The sequence below is a fragment of the Haematobia irritans genome, chromosome 2 (assembly GCF_050003625.1).
Source record: "Haematobia irritans isolate KBUSLIRL chromosome 2, ASM5000362v1, whole genome shotgun sequence".
NCBI lineage: Eukaryota > Metazoa > Arthropoda > Insecta > Diptera > Muscidae > Haematobia > Haematobia irritans.
In genome coordinates this window covers 183541775-183560541 of record NC_134398.1, presented here as the reverse complement: position 1 = coordinate 183560541, position 18767 = coordinate 183541775, and the positions used below count along the sequence as shown (strand labels likewise).

Genomic DNA, 18767 nt, shown 5'->3' with positions numbered 1-18767 from the left:
AACAGAAAATACAATAGGTACGTTTTTAACTTGAATTTTAGAGATTTTTTTGCCATAAATTTTGTCTGATCTAGCGTTTTGCTTCTAAATAGTTGACAACACTGATCTCTACGCCCGTCTGCATAGTTAACAGTATTTTTTATTAAATATGTATAGACAATTATCAGGAGAACAGGAAATACAATAGCTACTTTTTTAAATTGGAATTTAGCTATTTTTTGCTATAACTTTGTTTGATTTAGCTTTTTGTTTCTAAATAGTTGACAACACTGATCACTACGCCTGTCTGCGTAGTTAACAGTATTTTCTATTAAATATGTATCAGCAAGTATCAGGAGAACAGAAAATACAATAGGTACTTTTTTAACTTGGAATTTAGCAATTTTTTGCCATACATTTTGTTTGATCTAGCTTTTTACTTCTAAACAGTTGACAACACTGATCTCTACGCCCGTCTGCGTAGTAAAGAGTATTTTCTATTAAATATGTATCAACAAGTATCAGGAGAACAGATAATACAATAGGTACTTTTTTAATTTGGAATTTAGCAATTGTTTGCTATAAATTTTCTTTGATCTAGCTTTTTTACTTCTAAATAGTTGACAACACAGATCACTACGCCCGTCTGTGTAGTGATCAGTATTTTCTATTAAATATGTATCGACAAGTATCAGGAGAACAGAAAATACAATAGGTACTTTTTTAACTTCGAATTTAGCAATTTTTTGCCATAAATTTTGTCTGATCTAGCGTTTTGCTTCTAAATAGTTGACAACACTGATCACTACGCCCGCCTGCGTAGTAAACAGTATTTTCTATTAAATATGTATAAACAAGTATCAGGAGAACAGGAAATACAATAGGTACTTTTTTAAATTGAATTTTAGCGATTTTTTGCCATAATTTTTGTTTGATCTAGCTTTTTGTTTCTAAATAGTTGACAACACTGATCTCTACGCCCGTCTGCATAGTTAACAGTATTTTCTATTAAATATGTATCAACAAGTATCAGGAGAACAGAAAATACAATAGGTACTTTTTTAACTTGAATTTTAGCGATTTTTTGCCATAATTTTTGTTAGATCTAGCTTGTTTGCTTCTAAATAGTTGACAACACCCGTCTGTGAGTGATCAATATTTTCTATTAAATATGTATCAACAAGTATGAGGAGAACAGGAACTACAATGGGTACTTTTTTAACTCGAATTTTAGCGATTTTTTTGCCATAATTTTTGTTTGATTTAACTATTTTAGCTATAAAATGTAATTTCTTAGCAATATACATACATACATGGGGAAAAATAAATAAAATATTTAAAAGATCTCGAGCTTGAAAAAAGGTTAACTTATTATTTTAACAAAAAAGGTCGACAAAAATCAAAGAAAAAAAACAATTACAAACAACTAGTATCAGGTGAACAGGAAATACAATAAGAACAATAAACCTTCACAGGACACAGTCGTATAACTAAAATGTAAACGGAAAAACAACACAGTACTTAAAAGTAGAATAGTATCACTACCAGTGATGCCAATTTAGCTATTTTTATAGCTAGATCTAACTATTTTTTCAATTGAATTTTAGCTATAGATTTTGTTGGATCCAGCTATTTTAGCTTCTAAATAGTTGGCAACACTGATCACTATGCTCATGTGCTACCTATATTGCGCTCTTCTGTTCTCTCATATTGAATGCTTTAATTTTCTGTTCGCGATACCGTGAGCATGAGGTTTAAATATGTCCATCCGATATTTATCCAATAATATTATTTTAAAAAGTTATTAACTAAAAAAAATATAATTGATAGACTTAGACTATTTAAATTATATGTTTAATATTGTGATATTTATGAAATGTGATCTGTTTTAAATCCCAGAGAAATATGTTATATTAACTAACCTTCAGTCGGAGATATACATTGGAAAAATAAAATATTTAAAAAATACTTCGAGCTTGACAAAATCATTAATTTATTATATTCCAACAATAAAGGTTAACAAAAATCAAAGAAAAACTATAAAATATAAAATATTTTTGTAAAGTATTTTCTATTAAATATGTATTAACAAGTATCAGGAGAACAGCAAATACAATAGGTACAACAAACTTTCACAGAACATTTACGCGGAAAAACAAGTACATAATTAAAAAAATTTAATATCACTACCAGTGATGCCAATTTGCCTTTTTTATAGCTAGACCTAGCTATTTGTTAACATTTCTAATGTTAGTCGCTTACTGTTGTGGCTCTCTTTGTTGCTGTTGAATTCACGCGACGCAAATATAACAATACAGTGCAAAAGCTTTCATTAAAATGCCCATTGCTGATAAAAAGTAATACAATGCTGCCATTTTTGTAATTGAATTTTATTTTCGCCAGAAAATATGCTACAAGATATATTTGCTATAATTAAAAGCAACCAAGAATGGTATTTTAATAAAGAAGCATAGTTTTAGGAGTTAACTGATATTTCTAAGTAAAATATAAAATTGCCTACAGATAGAACCGTTGATACAATTAAGATATAATTCTTTTTTGTTTCATTATTTTGTTACACAAATTGTGTATACAGTGCATTCGCGGTAACGTGAACACGCTTTTTCTTACACTAACTACTCCGTAACGCTGAAAAACATGAAATTTGACGTTAATGGCAGATTCACAATGCCAAATACAATTTCAAATACACTTACGGAATTGTTTAGTGATCTAGTTTTGTTTTTTTCGTGAACTTTAATTATTAATTTAAATTGCTTTATAATTTCATACCCACTGATATTTTTCCGATCTCTTTTTTTTCTAACTTTTTCATGAAATTAAATTAAGTTTTTAATATTACTAATAACAATAATAAAAGATTATCGCGCTAGAACGCTGTAAAACTCCCGAATATGGCAATGTTTAGTTCTGAAATTCGTTGAAGTTCATTTACGTGAACTCTCTTGGTTTTAATTAGTTCACGTTACCGCGAGTGCACTGTATTGTTTTTTGTACAAAATGTATCCTAAAAATAATTCGACTGTCGTATTCAATATTATGGTTGGCAATCAAAGTGAAGACCGATGGAAAAGCTGCATTTCAATTCCATATAAACCGACCTCCCGATTTGGGGTCTTTGGCTTCTAGAATCCGTAGTTTTTATCCAATTTGCCTGAAATTGGAAATCTAAAGGTATTTTAGGACCATAAAGAGGTGTTCCAAAAATGGTGAGTAGCGGTCCATGTTTTGGTATAGCCCCCATATAGACCGATCTCCCGATTTTACTTCTTGGGCTTATATAATCCGTAGTTTTTATCCAATTTGCCTGAAATTAGAAACCTAGAGGTATTTTAGGAATATAAAGAGGTGTGCCAAAAATGGTGAGTATCGGTCCATGTTTTGGTATAGCCCCCATATAGACCGATCTCCCGATTTTACTTCTTGGGCTTATAGAAACCGTAGCTTTTATCCAATTTGCATGAAATTTGAAATCTAAAGGTATTTTAGTATCATAAAGAGGTGCGCCTAAAATTGTGAGTATCGGTCCATGTTTTAGTATAGCCCCCCATATAGACCGATCTCCCAATCTTACTTTATGGGCTTGTAGTTGTTGTCCAATTTGTCTGAAATGTAAAAATCTGGATGTTTTTCAGGACCATAAATACACTAATAGAAAAAATTATGTTCTGCAATCGTGAACGAACGATGACAAAATGAAACGGAAACGTTCACAAAAAATCAAAACGGAATGTTCACGATTTCGTCCATGGGCGTTCACGATTGGGAACTCTGCCGGTGTGCTTAGGCGTCTGTTAACGCGTATGGTGTAGACAACACAGGTTCGAGTCACGGTAGCGGAAATCTTTTTTTTAATTTTGTTTATAAATTCGTAACCATAACGTTGTCAGATCATGAACGCTGGTTGTTGGTTTGACAACACATGGTGTCATTTTAATGTTGTCAGATTAACCCCGTCTGTTCTCAATTTGACAACACATGTGTGTTGATTCACTTTCATGCACGGATCGTTTTGAAATGACCACGCCGTTCATGATTTTTTCTATGGGTGTAGGTGTGCATGAAATCATTTTATTGTTTGGGATTCTAGAAACCGTAGCTTTTATCCAATTAGCCTGAAACCTGAAGTATTTTAGGACCATAAAGAGGTGTGCCGAAAATGGTGAGTATCGGTTCATATTTTAGAATATCCCCTATCTCCGATCTAACTTCTTAGGTTTCTAGAAACCGTACTTTTTATCCTATTTGTCTGAAATTGTTAATACACTGGTATTTGTGACTCACAAAAACGTGTATCGGATTTAGTTTTTATCGGTCCGATTTCACTTGTCCACAGATGATAAAAATTGCTTGAAACTGAATGCAAAATTTTCAGATTTACCTCCTCCTCGTAATCATTTAAATAATGGGGGTGAAAGTCTACGGATTTTATATTTCAAATCAAGGTGTTATTTCATCATTTTCTTGAACGCTTACATGAGATGTTAATAATTCCTCTAAAACTCAAACAAAAACGGTTCTTATAAATCCAGAATCTGATATAGTCTTCATAGGTAAAATCTTTAAATTTATCTTCGGTAAGTTGAACTGCTCTACTTAGAGAATATCTGTCCTTAAACCCCTCTGAAATTTGAAAGGTAACTACAATATTCATGGTGGTGGGTATTTAAGATTCGGCCCGGCCGAACTTAATGCTGTATATACTTGTTTTTTTTTTTTATTCAATTATTGCAATAATTGATTTTTTTATTGCTTGATTTTTTTCTGTGTAGAGAAAGGACATTGGATGTTTGAACACTTTAGTATACGACTTGGACTCATTCCAAAGGACACATCCTGGGGCAGTTTGTTAGGATCCCTAAACAGTCTGGGACAAATGGAATAGAATATTTTGGACAATAGAATATTCTTATAATAGTATTTCAGTAAATGTGTAGATCAAATAAGATTTTAAAATCAAGATTCTGTTCTCTGTTTAAGTTTTATAACTATCTAAAAATTGCGATAACTGAAGTGTCGGTACCAGTCCTATGATAGGTCTCACAATGGCCATGTGCACCAATTTCCCGCAGGCTATTTACTGTGACCTTATTGCGAACACTCTATATGCTGAATATATAAAATAAAATTTCGATATAGTCTTATACAGTATTTCCTTTATTTCAAATTCCATTTTGAATATTTGCAATAAATTACACCAGAAAAAAAACGTTTTTTTTTTTTTGTTTTTCATTATTCAGTAATTAAAATAATTTATTTTTATTTTGTACACAAATTTACCCACTTAATTAGTTTTTATGGTGGTTTATGTTAGATTCTTTGTTGGAGTATTGTGTTTTGGTTTGCCCAGTTCGTTTAGCAATTTTTGCCATTGTGGAATTCCTTAATCACCAGTCATCATTTCCATGAACTCTGCGGGGGAGAACAACCAATAAACGAAAAAAAAAACCAAAACATAAATTAATCGATAAAACACAAACATTTGTTACCAATAATCTATAAATCTCCATAGGAAAATTATTTTTATTACTCATCGCATTGGATGTGAATTCATCGCACTTACCATCAAAATCAACAGTACCCGAACCATCTGTATCGATTTCAGCTATGATGCCATCCAAATCATTCGATGACAGTTTATCATCTAAGGCAGCTAAGATTTCTTTAAGAGTCGATGTGGTAATGTAGCCATTACCCTCACGATCGTAGAGACGGAAAGCTTCTTTCAATTCTTTTTGTATAGCCTCAGCATCTTCTTCCTCCAGGAAATGAGCAGCAATATTACAGAAACCATCAAAATTCACCTTTCCCGTATTTTCTGGATCATTTTCATCGATCAATTCCTGTAATTCACTTTCCTCGAACATTTGTCCCATACTATTGAGTATGGTTTTGAGACGTAACGTTTCTATGAAGCCCGATTTCTGGGTATCGAACATTTGAAATGCTTTACGCATGATATCCATTTTCTCATCATCTTCCTGGAAGAGAAAACATACAACAATACGCTATTAAAGAAATCAAAGTACAAGGATCCATCGCCAATAATGAAATAATGCCAGTATATTTTCAATTTGTGGCAAATCGGATAAAAATTAAAATTTCTAGAAACCCTAGGAGTTGAATCGGGAGTTCGAAGTAATGGGGGCTATACCAAAACATGGAAAGATACACACAGTATTCAGCACGTTTAATTGTAGTTCTAGAACCTAGACCCCAAATCGGAGGGCCGGTTTATAAGGGGGCTATATCAAAAACTGTATCGGTACTCAATATATTCGGCAAACCCCTTTATGGTCCTAGAATACCTCTAGATTTCTAATTTCATGCAAATTGGGTAAAAACTACGGATTCTAGAAGTCCAAGAAGTAAAATCGGGAGATCGGTCTATATGGGAGCTATATCAAAACATGGAGAGATAATCACAATTTTCGGCACATCTCTTTATTTTCGTAGAATGCCTCTAGATTTCCAATTTCAGGCAAATTGGGTAAAAACTACGTATTCTAGAAGCCCAAGAAGTAAAATCGGGAGATCGGTCTATGTGGGGTCTATATCAAAACATGGTCCGATTATCACCATTTTCGGCACATCTCTTTATTTTCCTAGAATACCTCTAGATTTCCAATTTCAGGCAAATTGGGTAAAAACTACGTATTCTAGAAGCCCAAGAAGTAAAATCGGGAGATCGGTCTACATGGGGGCTATAACAAAACATGGACCGATAATCACCATTTTCGGCACATCTCTTTAAGGTCCTAGAATATCTCTAGATTTCCGATTTGAGGCAAATTGGGTAAAAATTACGGATTCTAGAAGACCAAGAAGTAAAATCGAGAGATCGGTCTATATGGTGGCTATATCAAAACATGGACAGGTACTCACCATTTTCGGTACACGTCTTTAGGGTCCTAGAGTGCCTCTAGATTTCATATTTCAGGTAAATTGGATTAAAACTACGGATTGTAGAAGCCCAAGAGGTAAAATCTGGAGATCGGTCTATGTGGGGGCTATATCAACACATGGACCGATACACCCCATTTTCGGCACGCCTCTTTATGGTCCTAGAATACCTCCAGATCTCTAATTTCAGGCAAATCGGATAGAAAATACACTTTCTGGACGCTCAAGAAGCAAAATCGGGAAATCGGTCCATATGGGCGCTATACCAAAACATGGACCGATATGCACCATTTTCGGTACACTTTTTGATGGTCCTAAAATATCTCTAGATTTCCAATTTCAGGCAAATTGGATAAAAACTACAGTTTTTATAAGCCCAAGACCCGAAATCGGGAGGTCGGTTTATATGGGGACTATATCAAAACTTGGACCGATATAGCCCATCTTCGAACTTGACCTGCCTGCAAACAAAAGACTTAAACTGCGACCTGTACTTTGCACACAAAAATACATGAACAGACTCCACGGGAAATGGATCAACCATAGGACCGTTACAGGACTAGTCTCTGGTGTGCATGGACTAGTCCTAGTTCTGGTCATGGCGTATGGAAGGGACCGGTCACTTTAACACGGCCTTGTCATTGATGGGGTAAATTTACATTTTAGGACACGCCTTGGACTCGTTTCTAAGGACACGTCCTGGGGCATTTTATTAGTAGCACTCCATAGACAGGTCCTCATGAACCAGTCTCGGACAAACTCTTAGAAATCTGTTTCAGTTTGGTTATCCGAATCGCACCAGAAATGAAAAACTTTTGAAAAATGTTGAACAATAGGTTATTCCGGTAATTCTTCTTCACCAAATGTGTAGATCCAATAAGATTTTTATATCAAGCTAGTATGGAAATCATTAAATTATCACTATTTGATAGGTCCGTCAGTGGCAATTTGCACCAATTTCCCGTAGGGAGACAGACAGACGGATATCGCTAATTTTAATTTAATTGTAAGACGATCGGTATACTAAACGATGGGTCTCAGACTTTTTCTTCTTGGCGTTACATACAAATGCACAAACTTATTATACCCTGTACCACAGTAGTGGTCAAGGGTATAAATATAGGCGTACTACTGCCAGTTGGATTTCACATAACCGTATTAAAATCGGGTTCATTAACCTGCGTAATTGGTTTTTTGCATGCTCACACGTTATACCTAAATCCGATTTTTGCCACAACAATTTTCACGGTTTCAACAATTGGAAAACGCGTTCATTCAGACGTTTTTCACATGCCTTCAAATTGCTTTTGGGTAAAAATTTCAAAATATTTTTATAAAATTATATCTAAAATTTTTCAATATGACGTTTTCATGCCTTAGGATATGAGAAAAGTTTTTGAAATCAAATCTAATGATCGTGTAAGAGTTTTTGACATATACTAGGTTTTTTATATTTTATACAGATATGTTGTATGACGTTTACAACTTTTTGACAGTAGAAAACCCAAAAAATTGCTGCACGGACCATCTCTGGTGATAACCTCCTAGAGCAAAATGTTTTTTTTTTAATTATTACTCATCTCTCGTTTGCGCAATCCAAATTTACTTGGTCGGAACTGATCGGATTTTTTCCCGGTCGCCCCGTATTACCGATCCGAAAAACCATGTTGAAATATTAGAGTGCATGATTACAATAGATATGCGAGATTGGATCAAATGACAAAACTCCAAGATAGCGGATTTGTAGATTGCCTACTACTATGGGAAGAGAACAATATTCTTTCACTCTGAAAACAGAACGGCTCATATCTCTTCTCATGGGTAAAAGTAAATAAATCACTCTTTGGAAAAATATCGCTACCATGGATACAGTACTCGAAACATTTACTTTTTCAAGCAAGTCTACGGACTTTAAATAATTATGTAGAAAAAAACCGCCAATCTTACAAAATCATTGTTCGTTTTTTATTAGATTGTAATAAAATAATGAGACGCTGAATAGAAGACCCGGATCGTGTGAATATACAACCTAGATTTAATCTCGAGTTCATCTTTGTAGGCTCAAGAAAGTATCTAATTCTACTTTTAAACCTCTAATTCCCAAGTTAGTCTTTGGACTGTTTTCACAGTTTTGGTGGAAATTTTGCACAGAGAGTAGATTTAGCATTGTAGCTATGCGTGCCAAATTTGGTTGAAATCGATTCAGATTTAGATATAGCTCCCATATATCTTTCGCCCGATATACACTTATATGGACCCAGAAGCCAGAGTTTTATCCCGATTAGCTTGAAATTATGCACAAGGAGTACAATTAGTAGTATAGTCATGTGTTCCAAATTTGATTGAAATCGGTTCAGATTTAGATATAGTTTCCATATATATTTTTCGCCCGATATGGATTTATATGGCCCAGAAGCCAGAGTTTTGGCCCAAATTGGTTGAAATTTTTCACTAGGAGTACAATTAGTAATATAGTCATGTGTGCCAAATTTGATTATATATGTTTGTCTAATTTCGACAAAAATGGTCAAAATACCAACATTTTCCTTGTTAAATCGCCTAAACTTCTAATACATATATATCGAGCGATAAATCATAAATAAACTTTTGCGAAGTTTCCTTAAAATTGCTTCAGATTTAAATGTTTCCCATATTTATTTTACTAAAATTGTGTTCCACCCTAGTGCATTAGCCAACTTAAATTTTGAGTCTATAGATTTTGTAAAAGTCTATCAAATTCTGGCCAAATCGAGTGATATTTAAATGTATGTATTTGGGACAAACCTTTATATATAGCACCCAACACATTTGACGGATGTTATATGGTATCGAAAATTTAGATCTACAAAGTGGTGCAGGGTATAATAAGTCGGCCCCGCCCGACTTTAGACTTTCCTTACTTGTTTTTTTTTTGTTTTTGTGTCATAAATAAACCTTGATTAATCGGCCAAAAATAGGCATTAGAGGATAAAAATAATCTTTTTTCGAAGATTAGGTTAGGTATAGTGGCAGCCCGATAATTCAGGCTCGCTTAGACTATTCAGACCATTGAGATACCACAGTGGTAAACTTCTCTCTGCCCGATTCCATGTTAAGCTCAATGGCAATTGACCTCCTTTTTATAGCCGAGTCCGAACGGCGTTCCACAGTAAAACCACTTAGAGAAGCTTTGAAACACTCAGAAATGTCACCAGCATTATTGAGGTGAGATAATCCACCGCTGAAAAAGTTTTTGGTGTTTGGTCGAAACTGGGTTTGAACTCACGACCCTGTGTATGCAAGTCGGGCATGCTAACCATTGCACCACGATGGAGATTAACATTTTAAGTCCATTAATTTCTAATGATTTTAATAATACAGCACACTATATAGGAGTTGTTAATTTTTTGTTACAAAAAGTTGTATTTAGTGCGAGACATTTTTTGGGTCATCGAGATTTTTTTAACTTGTTGCATAATGCTATGTACCAATTGTGAATTAATTTTTCACTAATTATAATTGAACAATACATTTTGTTAACTTTTTAATTTATTTTAAAATTTTTATGTTTGTTATATCTCTGGTATAACACTTAGTTACATAATATGTCATATTGAATTTTATTAAAAATCCGCAATATTTTTATGCAGTTCATGAATTTCTTCACCATCGCAATCAATATTTTTTTTTTTTTTAAATTTTTTCGTATTATATGGCAAATTTAAAACTTTAAAAATATTTTCACTCATTTTTTCCAAATTAAGAAATCTATATTATTTTGTTTACCATTTTGTAGCAGTTTTCTTTGTCGTTTAGTTATCGAGTTACTCAAAAAAATTAAACCGAATATTGAAATTTCGTTTTTTTTTTCTTTCTCCCGTCACTATTACCACCGGATTTATTTAAAGTGTCAGCACGGATTTGCTTCACTTGAGAACACCTCCACTATGGTTGAGCTTCACTAATGAACTAAAAACATAAAAATTTGCCAAAATTCAAAATTCATTATTTTTAATAGGATTCTTTTTTCCACTTGTTGCTGTTGCTGTTGTTGCGTTTGTTGAGTTTTCGTTTTTGAAACAATGTTTATTGTTGGTATTGGAACTGTTGTTATTTTCATATTGCAAAAGTAAAAAAACAACAACAATTGATAATGGAATTTCTAAGCGACTGCATCATTACCTTTGCGATTTCCCTATTTGTGTATTGCTTTAGGTTAATGGATATACTCGTATTTATGTGTGCGAGTGTGTGTTGATTGGCTGAATGTGTTATTGTTGATGTATTGGTACATGTCTAATACCATACAGATATAGTTAAGACTGATATGTATAAAGAGAAAAAATATCCAAACTTTCATATCATAGGGGTGCCAATCACAGTTGTGGCATCAGTTGATAGAATTCTACCAAAACTGGTAGAATTTGACAAAAGAAAATAAATATGACAACATTGCGTATAAAAAAAAAAAATTCTATAGAAATAAAATTTTGGCAAAATATTCTATTGAAATAAAATTTTATTTGAAAATGTTTCTACAAAAATAATATCTTGACAACATTTTCTATAGAAATAATATTTTAACAACATTTTCTATAGAAATAAAATTTTCACAAAATTTTCTATAGAAATAAAATTTTGGCCAAATATTCTATAGAAATAAAATTTTGACAAAATTTTCTATCGAAATAAAATTTTATTTGTTGTTTTGATCTCAGCATTAAAACCATTGTGTTGACTAAACTACAAGAGTAGCTTCACCAACAGAGGAAAAGAATGTTTGTCAAATTTATTTGGGGAAAGCCCTATAGACTGCAAGATGGTTGGATGGACGTACGTTTCGGAATTACCACATTCCTCATCAGCATCCACCACTTGCAGCAAAACTATCAACCAATTAACAGAATAAATTCAGGCAGTTCACTAAACCCATGGTGAACCACACTTGAACCTTCCGAAAAAAGGTTTATGATAGCCGGCTTATGCCGAAATAAATTCATACAAACATTTCTCTAGTTTTGCTGCAAGTAGAGGATGCTGATGAGGAATGTGGTAATTCGTGCGTCCATCCAACCATCTTGCAGTCTATAGGGCTTTGCCCAAATAAATTTGACAAACATTCTTTTCCTCTGTTGGTTAAGCTACACGCAAAGAAAAAAACGTTTGGAAAGCGTGTACCGAAAACGTTTTTCTTTTGTTAGAGTTTTTTGAATTGCTTCGAAAATTTTAAACTTTTATCACCAAAAAAATTCGTTTGTTACAAAATTTTTATTTTTTCAATAAAAAAAGTTATTTTTGAAACAACAACACAGTCCATTTCGTTTATATCAAGCACTGTTCTTTTCTGACTTTAGGTCTTTAATAAGACACATTTTACAGTTCAAAATTTAATATACTACAATGTAATGTTGAACATTTTTTCGGAATCTTCAGAACATATCTGGAATATATGTTAAAAAAAAAAAAAAACAAAAATAAAAAAACTTTGGTCGAAGCAGGGATCGAACCCACGACCCTTGGCATGCAAGTCGGACGTAGCAACCACTGCTCCACGGTGCCAAACTAAATGTTTGTTTCTGTTAAATAAACTTTGTTTATTTGGTTCGTGGGCGCCGCAAGCTATGCTATATAAATATAACTTATATGGATATTTATCTATTGATGACCATAACAGGTACATAGCTCAGTGGTTAGTGTGTTGGCTTACAAAGTGCATGGTCCGCGGTTCGATTCTCCGTCCAGGCGAAAGGTAAAAAAAATTTTAATATTTATAAAATCGTATAATTTCTTCTACATTGTTGGTATTACAGGAAAAGGTGTTAAGAACTAAAAAACCTCGTGGATGTGAGAAAGATGTAAGGGAAAATGCAATTAGCAAGAAAACAATGTTTTTTTTTTGAGTTTGTCTTTATGAAATCCTGGAAAAGAATAAACGTTTATCACAAAAAGTATATACTTTTCTTCCAAATACACTTCCTTACAGCGAAAAGCAAATGAGAAACGAACTTTGTTTGTCTAAAATTTCGTTTGGGAGGAAAGAATTATTTTTTTGCGTGTACTCTTGTAGTTTAGTCAACACAATGGTTTTCAAGCTGAGATCAAAACAACAAATAGGATTGAAGTACAAACCCACAATAAAAAACAAAACACGAATGAAATAAAATTTTGACAACATTTTCTATAGAAATAAAATTTTCACAAAGTTTTCTATAGAACTAAAATTGTGGCAAAAACTTCTATAGAAATAAAATTTTGATAAAATTTTCTATAGAAATAAATTTTTTACAAAATTTTCTATAGAAATAAAATTTTCAAAAAATTTTCTCTTAAAATAAAATTTTGACAAAATTTTCTATAGAAACAAAATCTTGACAAAATTTTCTATAGAAATAAAATTTTGACAAATTTTTCTATAGAAAAAAAATTTTTTTGACAAAATGTTCTATAAAAATAAAATGTTGACAAAAATTTCTAAAGAAATAAAATGTTGACAAAATTTCCTAAGAAATAAAATTTTGACAAAATTGTCTAAAGAAATAAAATTTTGACAACATTTTCTATAGAAATAAAATTTTCTATACAAATAAAATTTTGGCAAAATATTCTATAGAAATAAAATTTTGACAAAGTTTACTTTAGAAATTTAATGTTCACAAAATTTTCTATAAAAATAAAATTTTGACGAAATTTTGTATAGAAACAAAATTTTGACACAATTTTCTATAAAAATGCAATTTTGACAAATTTTTCTATAGAAACAAAATTTTGACAAAATTTTCTATAGAAACAACATTTTAACAAAATTTTCTACAGAAATAAAAATTCACAAAATTTTCTATTGAAATAAAATTTTGACAAAATCTTCTATAGAAATAGCGTTTTGACAAAATTTTCTATTGCAATAAAATGTTCACAAAATTTTGTGTAGAAATAAAATGTTCACAAAATTTTGTATAGAAATAAAATGTTCACAAAATTTTCTACAGAAATAAAATTTTTGACAAAATTTTCTACAGAAATAAAATTTTTGACAAAATTTTCTATAGACATGGAATTTTTGACAGAATTTTCTATAAAAATAAAATAAAAAATATAGAAATAAAATTTTGCCAAAATTTCTATAGAAATAAAATTTTGACAACATTTTCTATAGAAACAAAATTTTGACAAAATCTTCTATAGAAATAAAATTTTGACAAAATTTTCCATAGAAATAAAATTGTGACAACATTTTCTGTAGAAATAAAATTTTGACAACATTTTCTACAGAAATAAAATTTTGCCAAATTTTCTATAAAAATAAAATTTGGACAAAATTTTCTATAGAAAAAAATTTTGACAAAATTTTGACAAAATTTTCTATAGGAAAAAATATTTATAAAATATTTTATAGAAATAAAATTTTAACAAAATTTTCTATATAAATAAAATTTTCTATAGAAATAAAATTTTGGCAAAATTTTCTATGGAAATAAAATTTTGACAGAATTTTCTATAGAAACAAAAATAAATAAGAAATATTTTTTTTCATTTTCTTTCTATAAAAATAAAATGTTACAAAAATTTTCTATAGAAGTAAAAATTTGCAAAATAAGATTTCATTGGTAAAATTTTCTCCAAATTTTTGCAACCGTAATGCCAATATGATGATATAATAACACATTTACGAAAACTGTTAACTTACGTCTACCATAAACATTGTTTTAAGTATGGATATAGATGATACCATGATCAATACTAAATTAATACTTACAAATGTTTCATAAATCTTTTAAAATTCCTACTTTTGTTATATGTGGCGTATGTTTTATATTACTGCTTAAAATAACGTATACGCCCTATGTTATACCCACCACCCATCGGATGGTTAGGGAGATATAACAAGTTTGTCATTTCATTTGTAGCATATTGCAATATCGATTTCCGTCTATATATAGAATATATACTAGTATGTTCATGAAATTCTATATAGACCAACCTGAATTTCTGAGCCTCAGTACACAGCAAGTTTTATCAAAATCTAGAGATATGGTAGTTTGACAAGTAGTTGTGCACAAATAGGATGTGCAAATTTTACACTATCACGCTTGAATTCCATCACAAATAACTTTACTTCTGAATGCAATAGATCCAAATGCTTTTATAAACTTGTAAACAACACAATGAAACGTCTCTGAAATAAATCTGTGAGACGAGCGGTTTGGATATGATAACTACCTGAAGTTGGTTGCAATACATATCATCCACCCTGTCTATGTTTTCATATAGCCCACATACATATATTTTAAGTCCAATTAATTTCATGTAGAAATCTCTACACATCCATTCCCCAACAAACACATTGAAAATAACTTGATTTGGTTTTTGATTATTACCATCAAATGATTACTAAACGCACGTCACCCTCATTCACACATGTATAGGAAACATTTGTGGGATTTTCTTGAAATTAAATTGTCTTTATGTTGTTGTTGTTGTAGATGCTGTGTGAAAATTGCTAACTGGCCATCATCACTGCAATCCAACAGATCATCAACAACACCATCATTAAAGATCAAATAAAGCGAAGACCCAAAAACACACACACACACACACAAAATAACGATCACAATGATGATTGTTGATGAGCATCATCATAATTATTTTGGGTGATTTTATTCATATTGAGATAGAGCAATTGAAAAATATTCGGTTATTTTTTTATTATTAAACAATTGCCGAATGGATCAAGCATATTGTAATATTCGAAAATCAAATGTAATAGGGATGTGTTTTCAATGAATTACATTGGAGATTTTCAGAATAATGAAACAAAGCCCTATTAAAAATTTAAATTTTCTAGATATATATCCCAATTGTATTAATCATAATTTTTAGCTTAAAGTTATAAATTTTATTTAAAGAAATTTTTAATAGATTACGATTCACAGAAATTTTGATTAAATTTAGGGTAATACATTTTATATAACCCTGTAGGGTAAATTTTTTATATTTGCAAAATTTGACCTTAATGAATTAAGCTTAAACTAAATATTCTAGATATTCTTTGTGTATGTATTGTCCTTTTTACCCACGCAGGAAAAATATAACCAACATTTTTTCTATTAAAAAGTTGATTGAAAGTGAAAACTTAATCAAAAATGGAAAAGAAAGTCCAACTAAGAATTGATTGTCTCAATTAAAAATTTAATTGACTTGCAATCAAAACCAATTAAATTTTTAAATGAAACAATTAATTGAAAGTGCACAGAAAAATAGTAAACTGGTTTTTAAGAATAATGAAATGAAGGAATACGATAATCTCCCAAGAGTATAATTTTATTTTTTTTCAAGGGGAGCATGTAAGATGGCTATCACAACCATGTCAATGTGTTGGAAGTTTATCTGATTTCGGCCAGATCTTATATATTTGTAGAGAAAACTTGTTTGCTACAAAATCTGGAGCAACTGCAGTTTATGGGCCCCTCACCGAATTACTTAAAATTAATATATGTTGTGTCATTCGGTGAGCTGATTCCAGCAAAGTGACCCATACCCGGGGGAAGTATCCGGGTCTTGAGATATAGCCCTCCAAAGGGTCAATAAAAACTTGATATATCTCTTTTGGACAAACTTGGTATTATATGAAAGCTTATTCAATGCACTTTTATACGCAAAAAATATTTTTTTAATATTTAATTTAGTTTGGGAGATATAAATAAAAAAGAAAATTTTTACCCTAATTTTTTGTTATTTTCGTTCTATCCCAAAAACTCTTCGATTACACCCAATGATTTTTTTATACATAGCTTGAAAGCCTAGTTTCTGGCCTTTCGATTGATGTACTACATGTCTTCATAGGTCCATTTTTAGCAAAGTTATTGAGCTTTTATTCTGAGTAGAAAAAAGTTGTTTTATTACTGAAATAATTTTTGTATGTTGTAAGTATTAACCCAAGGGGGAAAGTGACCGGCCGGACAGAGTCCAAAGTGGGCTAACGTGGACCCAAGGGGGGAGAGTAGACGGCCTTCGGCCGGGGTTTAATACTTTCTCCTATGGACAGAGTCCAAAGTGGGATAACGCAGACCCAAGGGGGGAAAGTAGCCGGCCTTCGGCCGGGGTTTAAGACTTTCTCCTATGGACAGAGTCCAAAGTGGGCTAACGCAGGCCCAAGGGGGGGAATGTAGCCGGCCGGACAGAGTCCAAAGTGGGCTAACGTGGACCCAAGAAGGGAGAGTAGCCGGCCTTCGGCCGGGGTTTAAGACTTTCTTCAATGGACAGAGTCCAAAGTGGGCTAACGCAGACCCAAGGGGGGAAATTAGCCGGCCTTCGGCCGGGGTTTATGACTTTCTCCTATGGACAGAATCCAAAGTGGGCTAACGCAAACACAAGGGGAGAAAATATTTCAGTGATAATACATTTTTTTCTACTCAGAATAAAAACTCCATAACTTTGCTAAAAGTGGACTTATAAAGACATGTTGTACATCAATCCAAAGGTCAGAATATAGGCTTTCAATCTATGTGTAAGGGTATAATCGAAGACTTTTTGAGATATAACGAAAATAACAAAAAATAGGGTAAAAATTTTCTTTTTTTATTTATACCCCCCAAACTAAATTAAATTTAAAAAAATATTTTTTGTGTATAAAAGTAAGCTTTCATATGATACCAAGTTTGTCTAGATTGGACAAAAAACAAAAGAGATATATCAAGTTTTTATTGACCCTTTGGAGGGCTAAATCTCAAGACCCGGGTACTTCCCCCGGGTATGGGTCACTTTGTTGGAATCAGCTCACCGAATGACACAACGTATATTAATTTTAAGCAATTCGGTGAGGGGCCCATAAACTGCAGTTGAGCCCAAAATCTTCTATGTTCCACATGAAAAATTACCATTATGCTTTTGAAACATATTTGAAGTGATCAAATTCCTTTTCTGGGTGCATGTTGGAAGATACATAACCCTCTAATGCCCAATCCCGCCTTTAGGCGGTCTTCATTAAATCAGGAAGCTTTTAGTAAAACACATCTTAAGGCTAAAAAAATGAGTAAAATAAAAAGAAAATTTAGTTAAAACGGTTCAAGAGGCTTTGCACCATATACTAAATTTTACCGCATAAATTTTTCTTGTTTAGGTTTCTTGCTTTTGTTTCGTCAACATTGAATATTTAATCAGCTGGCCAAAAAATTGGGGCATTAGAGGGGTAAGATTTAGCCTGGTCATTCGAGTGTATTTGAATACTTGCTACTCACTGTGGTTTTACTTTCTTGAAGGCAAATAACACTAATGCACATTTAATTTTTATTTTTTAAATTTAATATAAAAAGTTGACTTTCGACACTAATTTGGTTTATATATATATATATATATATATATATATATATATATATATATATATATATATATATATATATATATATATATATATATATATATATATATATATATATATATATATATATATATATATATATATATATATATATATATATATATATATATATATATATATATATATATATATATATATATATATATATATATATATATATATATATATATATATATATATATATATATATATATATATATATATATATATATATATATATATATATATATATATATATATATATATATATATATATATATATATATATATATATATATATATATATATATATATATATATATATATATATATATATATATATATATATATATATATATATATATATATATATATATATATATATATACTCGCATAACCCGACCCGCTTCGCTGCGCCCTCCGAAGGGTATTTTTAGGAACATTTTACGTTAACTTTGTCAACCATATCTTTCGTGCTGAAAACAAATTCGAAAAGATTTTATTCAAACAAAAACTTGCTTTTTCGTTTATA

At 31.3% G+C, this 18767-nt stretch overlaps 1 protein-coding gene across 2 annotated transcripts in view; it reads right to left on the bottom strand.

Moving 5' to 3' along the window:
• Positions 1-5136: 5136 nt before the first annotated feature.
• TpnC25D (Troponin C at 25D) overlaps positions 5137-18767 on the bottom strand; it is a 15293-nt gene continuing 1662 nt past the window's right edge. Inside the window, exons 1-3 of one of the 2 annotated variants that reach the window (XM_075296988.1) lie at positions 10669-10858; positions 5564-5981; positions 5137-5412 (exon numbers count right to left, since the gene is read on the bottom strand). In XM_075296988.1, coding sequence (XP_075153103.1) covers positions 5384-5412; positions 5564-5981; positions 10669-10671 — 450 coding nt within the window. In that variant the 5' untranslated portion in view covers positions 10672-10858 and the 3' untranslated portion in view covers positions 5137-5383. Of the gene's footprint in view, positions 5413-5563; positions 5982-10668; positions 10859-18767 lie in introns of those variants that run through there. The other variant, XM_075296989.1, reaches the window with a different exon arrangement.